Raw genomic sequence first — 9,035 nt, forward strand, 5'->3', positions numbered from 1 at the left:
AAAAAGTACCAGAAATTCACAGATAAAGTGTCTAATCAGAAATCAGTTTCTCGACCAGGACTTCTTCCCCAGAGGTCATCAACCCCAACAGTTTGAAAACGCATGCTAAAATTTAGAGGATTTTATGTATGCAGGCATTCGTCTCGTTCATAGGTTTCATTTTAAAGGTGTTTAAAGATGTTTTAAGATCTTTAAGGGTTTATTTATTTATGTATTTGACAGGAGATGGGGCATGGGGATGGGAAGGCAAAGCACAAGAAGTAGACTCTCTGCTGAGCAGAGAGCCCCACATACGGCTCAATCCCAGGACCCCAGGATCATGACCTTGAGCCTAAGGCAGATGTTAACTGACCAAGCCACCCAGGCACCCCTATGTTTAAAATCTAAAATCAAGGATTTACCATTAAGACAAAACAACTGCCTGAACATTACTACTACTATACCATAAACAGAACATTAAATTAGTACTACATTAAATACATTTAAAATAGCATCACATTCATTTTCAACAACTATTTCAGATAGTAGCCAGGCAAGCTAGAACATCATTAATTAGAACATCTGAGTATTCAACTCAGAACAACAAAGTCAGAATTTATATTCTTTAAAATTATCCTGCAGAACCCTATTTCCTCCTCAGTTATCAGCTGCTATGTTTTTTAAATTTTACATGCTAGACTGACACAGTACAGCTAAGCATGCTCCCCAGAATAATGTAGAGTATTACAAAAGTTCTAATATGCCAGTTAGTTTAACCAAGCCCCTATGGGGTGCCTGGGTGGCTCAGCTGTTGAGTGGCCAACTCTTGACTTCGGCTCAGGTCATGATGTCAGATTTGTGGGATCAAGGCCCCACACTTGGTTCTGTGCTCAGCACGGAGTCTGCTTCTTTCCCTCTCCCTCTGCTCCTCTCCAACTGCGCTCTTATCTCATAAATAAATAAATTTTTTTGAAATGAAAAAAATAAACAAGCCCCAACAAACAGCCCTCAAGAAACAGTGACTTAGAGCACTAAGTGATCAAGCAGGGAGACAGAACGACAGAACAGGAGACTGCAAGAGTTGTCACAGGTCTCCAACTGGAACAAGGAATTATGTGCATAGTAGCGATCTGGGAGTAGCTTTGAGTTCTTGAAGATTCCAGTTAAAATCAAGAAATTGAGGGGCGCCTGTGTGGCTCAGTTGGTTGAGCATCTGAATTTTGACCAGTTCGTGATCTCAGGATTGTAAGATAGAGTCCCACCATTAGGCTCCACACTGCCTGTGGAGCCTGCTTAAAATGCTCTCTCCTACAAATAAACAAACAAACAAACAAAAACAAGAAATTGGAAAAGGCAAGCTAGAAAGCCTAGGACAAAGGTGACTGTCTGGATTTCCACAATTACAGGCAGGTATCAGTAACTATAGAACATACATCAGAGCCAAAACAGTTATAATTTCTAGTTATATATTCTCTACAGGGTCACCATTCCCAAGGCTGCTTTCCCTTAAAGCAGCGGCCCTTACCTATGAAGGAGTCACAGAGATCCATAGCAGAACAAAAGCTATTGAATCACCTAGAAACAAAATACTGAAACACACTCACACATACACACAATTTAGCAGACAGTTTCAGGGGACTTGGAAAATCACTGTCCAGTCTAACCCATGGATCCCAGATACTGTTTTAAAGGCCTCCAGTCCCAAAATGACCCAACCTATTAAAACACATTCTGTTCTCTTCTTGCTACGAAAAATTTAAATGATACCATCAGTGGCATTAATCTCAAGTAGATCTTAAGAAGAAAGCAATGTAAGTAGTCACAATGGCAAATTGGGATAACACAGAAATGAAAATCCTAAGGACTAAATTTGGGTCCCATCTGTGTCACTGTTGGCTATGGTGGCAACTGTATAGAAGTCCCAACCTCATGCTGGACAGGCATCTCCTCAGCTATGAATGAGGGGGCTGGAATACATCAAGGTGCTAACATGTTATTTATCTATTTTTAAGATTTTTAAGTAATCTCTACACCCAATGCAGGACTTGAACTCACAACCCTGAGATCAAGAGGTACATGCTCAGGGCGCCTGGGTGGCTCAGTGGGTGAACCCTCTGCCTTCGGCTCAGGTCATGACCTCAGGGTCCTGGGATGGAGCTCCACATTGGCCTCTCTGCTCAACAGGGAGCCTGCTTCCCCTTCTCTACCTGCCTCTCTGCCTACTTGTGATCGATCTCTCTCACTCTCTCTCTGTCAAATAAATAAATAAATAAAATCTTTAAAAAAAAAAAAAAAAGAAGAAGTGCATGCTCCACCAACTGAGCCAGGCAGGAGCCGCAAGGGGCCAACATTTTAAAAGGGGAGTGTGATTCTTTTGTTTAGTGAATGTCTCAGAACTACAGGCAAATGGTGGGGAAACAAAACAAAGCACCCCTCCAAAGAGCCTGACACACAAGTAGACAGTTATAACACTATGTGATTCATACTCCAATAAAATATAGAGGTTCAGGAATCACATAACTTTGCCTAAGGAGATCAGAGGCTAGTCTTAAAGAGGTTTCCTAGATATATAAGGCATAGAAAATACCCAACATATGTAAAGACTCCAAATATGAGAAAGCAGGCTATTTTCAAGGAAATTTAAGGAGTCTATAGAGAAGAGCACATGCAACCATGTGAAACCCCTAATCCTAACATTAAACAATTGTAGACAACGTGTAATACACACTGCAAAGGAAGTGTTTTAGTACAAGAGAGCTTTGGTTTGGGGCGCCTGGGTGACACAGTGGGTTAAGCCTCTGCCTTCGGCTCAGGTCATGATCTCAGGGTCCCAGGATCAAGCCCCGCATGGGCTCTCTGCTCGGCAGGGAGCCTGCTTCCCCCCCACCCCCGCCCCGCCTGCCTCTGCCTGCTTGTGATCTCTGTCAAATAAATTTTAAAAATTTAAAAAAAAAAAAAGAAAGAAAGAAAAAAAGAAAGCTTTGGTTTATCCTATGGCTACCCACTATAAATATTAGAAAAATAGACTTCCCTTGATACTCTACTTCTAAAACTTGGCTGACTCACAAATGACTCTTAACTCTGGCAGTTATCTGAACTAATTTCTAATAAAGAAAAATGACCAGTTAAGAGTTTCACAGTTCCTAAACTCTGATTAGTCAACCAAATTCTTTCTGAGCCACCATTTACTAGAAACATTACTCCATGGCTTAGATGATTTTTTCTTTTCTTCTTCTTCTTTTTTTTTTTTTGCCATTTCCCTACAGTTTCACTCCCTTCCCTGAAAGCTCGTAAAACTTCATTCTTTCTCTGCCCTTCTCATGCCCCGGCCTGATTCAGACAGCAATCACAGTGACTACAGACACAAAAGAAAGCAATCACGAACATTTCTCAAAAAGCAGTTAACCTGAGACTACATTAATGTTTCATTAGTTTGTCAGTCAAACCAAATTAGACTTTTCCAGCAATCTCACTTCTGCCATTTGTGTCCTTTCGAGGCCAGTTCTTCCATCTATGTGCTCTTGCTCCCATCAGCACCTGCTTTTCAAGGTTTCTGGCACCAACAGTAATCCCTTCTATTTCTTCAACTTCTAACCTCTCTCTTTAGGCTTATCCTCCCCCTCTCCCAAGACACATCAAGTCAGGCTTCTCTGGTAAGAAGTCATTATTCAACAAAGATTTATCATGCACCTACTAAGTGCCTGATGTTGTGCAAGGCACTGCCACTGCCTGCATGAAGTTCTAATGAGACAATGCAGAAGAGAAATTCATAGTCTGTTCTGCTCTGACCCTGTAACTCATTCCTAAGAAACCTCCTATTACCAAAAGCTATGTTATAAAAGCAACTGTTCAAAACTGGGTAAAACGGAGTAAATAATCAATTCATTTTTCCTTTCCTGCAAGCCTTTCAATGAAGTGTAAAGCAAAAGTTCTCACACCACTAAGCAAGTCCAACTTCTAGTTATATCTAGTTTTTGCCCAAGAGCAAAGCCTTTCTTTTCCTAATCCAATTAGCGCGGCCAAAAAAATTCACGTAAGTATCACCCAGTCTTGTGACAGACAAAGCAGAGAGCTCACTTAAGCATTTTTTCCCTACTCAAATAATAGTGGTTTGCTTAATGCAGATTTGTGTTCTCTAAATAACCTGCTGCACATTATAACCAACGCAATGCTATGAAAGGGGAAGTCGTGGAACACTATGGAGTATGTAACAGGGGATCATATCCTGCAGGGGAGGGGCAGGAAGGCCCTTCACTAAGGAAGTGAGACTTCAGGGATGAGTAGGAGGTAGTTAATGGGGAAAATAGGGGGAGAAGTTGTGCTAAAGCAGGAGAGCGACAATTATGAAGGCCCTCAGGGAGAACAGACACATACATTTCAAGGAATAGAGCCCAACGGAAGAGGGAATTAAGTCATATGGGAAGGAAGACCATGTGGTCTTGTGAGCCACAGAAGGATCTGAATTTTACATTATGAGCAGTGAAAAAAAACCACTGAAGGTTTTCGGTAAGAAGGGACATAACTGTATGTCACTTTAGCTACCTACCCCACTCCATCAGTCAGGTTAGGCTTTTTGAAAGAATGGTCTCCATTTACATGGTTATACTTCTTCCCACCTTCTTTTCTCCATGCTCAGCATCTGACTTTCGTACTCCACTGAAATTGTTATCTTTGAAGGTATCTGAAGGCACCTGGGTAGCTCAGGTGGGCTAGGCATCAACTCTTGGTTTCGGTTCAGGTCAAGATTTCAGGGTTGTGAGATCAAGCCTCACACATTGGGCTCACACAGGGTGGACATGGAGCCTGCTTAAGATTCTCTCTCTATCCCCCTCTCCCTCCCACCCTCTCTTTCTCCCACCTCTAAAAACAAAGCAAAACAAAAGCACACTCACACAAAACAAAACAACACCAAAAAATAAAAAATAAAGGTGTGATTATCCACTCCTTAAGTCAATGGGCCCTTTCAGTTTTGACTTTATTTTCCCCTCTGCTGCATGTGGCCCTCCTCACCATCAACTCCTTTCACACCTACCATCAATATTCTCCCACTTCCGTGATTATTCCTCTCTAGTCTTTTTTGCAAGCTTCTTTCTTTACCTACACCCTTAATTGTTGTTGGCCTTCAGCATTTCCAAACCCTCCATATTTTCCCTAGATGACCTCATCCACAAATACCACCTATGTGCTCATGATTTCCAAAATCCTATTTACAGCTCAGACCTCCCTGAAGTCCGTATTTATATATTAAACTATTTCCATTTTGACATCTTTCAGGCATCTCAAACTGAATTGAACAGTTTCAAACATCTTATCCCCTTACCACTTCAAATCAGTATCTCCCCTTCATTTCTCCTGCCACTGCCTTAGTTCAGGAGGTCAACACTTCTCTTCTGGTTTATTCCAACAGAATATTTCCCTGTACTACCTGCCTACAGAGAGCCCCATCATTCGCACCAGTAGAACAATCTTACTAAAAAGTAAATATAGTAAAAGGACGCCTGGGTGGCTCAGTCGGTTAAGCATCTGCCTTTGGCTCAGGTCATGATCCCAGGGTCTTGGGACTGAGTCCCACACCGGGCTCCTTGCCCAGAGGGAAGCCTGCTTCTCCCTCTGCCTGATGCTCCCCCTGCTTGTGCTCTCTCTCACTCGCACGCTGACAAAAAAATAATTAAAACCTTTAAGAAATAATAATAATTTTTAAAAATATATAGTATGATCTTGCATGGTACTTCCAGGCTTAAAACTCCTCAATGAGTCCTATCAACTAGCTCCAATTCCATAGTCTGATCTACAGGCACCTAATAGCCTCTGTCTTACTCTCCAGCCTTATCCCTCCAGCACTTCAACTTCATTCCATACTCCCCACGAGGCTAATTTCTTGGTAGTCCTCTTGGTGTTCTACGCTTTGTACCTCTGCACACATTCCTTCCTTCTCTGGAACACTAATTCTTATTCCCTCATTCTCTTCACCTAGCCAAGTTGTCCTTCAAGACTTAGGTAAGGCCACACCTCCTGCAGAATCACTACCAGAATTTCCAGGTACACCCCTTTGGGTGATTAGACAACACCCTGTGCTTAAAACTAGCTTTTGCATTTCTTACTTTTATGTTTTCATCTTCTTACCATTTACTACTCCCAATGGGCTAGATCCTTGAGAGCTGGGACTCAGTCTAACACTGATACATAATAGATGTGTTAGGAGTGGATGAACGAAAATAGGGAATTGTGAGGCCATCAAAAGAACAAATCCTAGAATTGCGAGCTCCCCAAGAGAAGAAACTTTGCTTCATTCTCTGCGGAATCTCAATGGCCCAGAGCAGGACTGGTACACCACTGGTGCTCAGTACATATTTGTAGTAAGGCTGAATGTACATCCTAGAGTCAAAGGAAAACCTTTTTCTACACTTGCTTTCCATTACTTTCTTGGTTTGGGACCCACTTTTATCATAACACCAGTATGTTTTGCATGATTTCTACTGACCAAACGAATGCTCTCCTTCTTCTGTTATGAAAAAAATAATAAAAGCATTGACTAAACCACTAAAGGATTCCTGGGCACCAGTTCATGGAAGGGTTTCCTGAATTCCTTGAAATTTAATGTGAAATTTTCAGTGGATATAAGAAAGTCCATTTTTGTGGTGAGAGGGAATTACAGTTTTCATTAAGTTTTCAAATATATTAATCCTATCCCTACCACCCCAAAATCAAACTGCTTAACCAAAATATTAAGCTGAATTAAGCTGTAGCATTCACCTTTTTCTTCTCAAATCTGTATTTTGATTTCTCAGTAGCAACTTGGAGACAGTAGCTTCTATTTAAACAAATGTAACAGGAGAAGTCACACAGCTGGCAGGCTCTAACATAAAGATTCCTACCAGAATTTGCATTTAAAATTTTCTATAATTAGTAAAGCCATTACCAGCGTTCTCAAAAGTTAGTACTCTCTTCTAATATACTCTGTACTCAAGTGAATCAGGGTAGTTATTACACTCCCTGCTAATGTGTTCAAGAAAAAAAAGTTACATTCTGATCGTAATGACAAAGAAGCAATTTTTACCGTCCTTTAACTAAATGAATTTAAATAGAAAGAAACCCAGAATCATCCAGATTTACAGGAAAACCTTTTTTTTTTTTTTCCTTTTTCTGCATAGTGAACCGAACAGCCGAAGCAACATTTAACTCACCAACCACTCAATTTAATCTTGGGAATAACATGCTAATAATGAAGCAGTACAGTACAGACAACTAAATCATTTTCAAAGAGATACAGTTCTGTATGAATTCAAAGGTTCTCTGGCTGATGTGAAGAAACTAGTCACAAAAGAATCCAACTACGCTCATGATTCCACTCATACTGAGTTCGAGAAAAGGCAAGATTATTGTACAGCAGTAAGAAACCAGAACAGCGGTGGTCTGGTCTATGGGATGGAAGAAGGGGCATGACGGCACCTTCGGGGTAATGAAAAGGTTCATTGTTTTGACCTGGTTGGTGCCTTACACAGGTGTGCACATTTAGAAAACTGGCTTAACTCCGCACACAAAATCTGTGTCTCTTACTGTAAAGTATTCCTCGGTAAAGAGGATTTAAAAGAGAACACCCTTTTTCTTTCTTTTAACTTAACACAACCAAAGCCAGATATTCTCGTTCCTGGAAGCTGTGTGTGGAGGACGACCCACGCGCCGAGACACTGGGCTCTCTGAAAACATTAAGACTGCTGATTCGCCGGGAGCTTCCGCCGTCCCCACGGTTTAGGCACTGCCATTTCGAGAGGCCCCGCAGCCACCCAGAACACCGAGGCCAGAGCCAGCTGCGCCGTCGGAAATGGGTGCCGCGGCCGGCCTCCGCTCAGCCACAGAACACCTGGCCAGCGAAAAAGGTATCCGCGGGCAGAGTCAGCCACCAGGGCTTGCGAACTCCCACATGCCTGCAGCCGGCTCCCTGCCGCCCGCCCGCGTCCCCCGAGGCCTCGCTTCCCTTCTATCGGCCCCCCGCGGACTCTCGGACCGCTCGCGGGTCTCCCGGGAACCCACCCCCCGCCCGACCTCCCAGGTGCCCCCCGGGTGGCGGAGTACGTCCTCGCCCGCCACCAGGCGCCGCTGTGGGGCCGCCTTCCAGAACTAACTCTGCGCTTGCGCTCCAGAAGAGCACTCCCGCCCGCCCAAAGTCTTTTCAGAAGGGCCCAGAGACCCGGTCGGCGCAGGCGCGCCCCTGACGCGGCCCGCGCGCCGCCACTTCCGCCCCGAGCAGGAGGCGGGGGAGGCGGGAGGGAGCCGGCGGGCGCGAGCCCGGGTCCTCGGTGAGGACTGTGGCTACTGCGCGAGCCCGCGACTCACCAAATACAGCTGCTGCCAGCGATTCTGAGCATCCAACTCCTCAAACTCCCGCTCGACGGTGGCAGACATGGCGGCGGGAGCGAGCTGGCGCGAGCGGAGCCTGCGCCGGCGGAGAGGCTCAGGCCCCGCACGATCCGGGGAGAGCGCTCGCGCTGCGGCGCATGCGCGCTCCGCGCCCTGCCCCGCCCCCACGCCGGGCCCGGCCGGCCGCGGGGAAAGTACCTGGAGCGTCGGACGTCAGCGCGCCGACTCGCGGCGCCTGAAGTCGGACGGCGGCGGGGCGGAACGTTTGGAGGAGGCGTGCTCCAGAGGGCGCCCAGGTGGAGAGAGGGCGGGGCCAAGGGGACCACCCAGAGGCTGCAATTGGGGGAAGTGGGGCTCTGGGCGGTCGGCTCCTTGCACTTGAGTGGACTGGCCCTGGGGAGGAGGTACAGTACTGTGAGTTTCCCAGAAATGGAGCGGACCAAGAAAGTCCCTTGGGAAGACTTTCCTTCTTGCTGTCCCATTTCTCTTTTTCTCTTTAGTCTTAGTTTTTTTGAATGCAGTATTTTCGTTTTATTTGACACATCATCTAGGTCAGTTTGGAGACCTGTGTCCAATTTTGAAACAAATTTCTCAGCTCCCTCGGAGAGTATAAACCAGACCTGATGACAGGTCGTATGCCTGAAGGTTTTGTGCCAAATAAGCCACTATAGCAAAAGGAGAGGCAGCCTCTCTTGGAG

At 44.8% G+C, this 9,035-nt stretch overlaps 1 protein-coding gene across 5 annotated transcripts in view; it reads right to left on the reverse strand.

The window, feature by feature from the left end:
• The window catches only part of PTPN2 (protein tyrosine phosphatase non-receptor type 2), a 79,584-nt gene extending 71,027 nt beyond the window's left edge, over positions 1-8,557 (reverse strand). Inside the window, exon 1 of one of the 5 annotated variants that reach the window (XM_032309576.1) lies at positions 8,314-8,550. In XM_032309576.1, coding sequence (XP_032165467.1) covers positions 8,314-8,382 — 69 coding nt within the window. In that variant the 5' untranslated portion in view covers positions 8,383-8,550. Of the gene's footprint in view, positions 1-8,313 lie in introns of all 5 variants that reach the window. The other 4 variants (XM_032309577.1, XM_032309578.1, XM_032309575.1 and 1 more) reach the window with 4 other exon arrangements.
• Positions 8,558-9,035: the final 478 nt, after the last annotated feature.

The sequence above is a fragment of the Mustela erminea genome, chromosome 13, assembly GCF_009829155.1.
Source record: "Mustela erminea isolate mMusErm1 chromosome 13, mMusErm1.Pri, whole genome shotgun sequence".
In the NCBI taxonomy this organism is placed as follows: domain Eukaryota; kingdom Metazoa; phylum Chordata; class Mammalia; order Carnivora; family Mustelidae; genus Mustela; species Mustela erminea.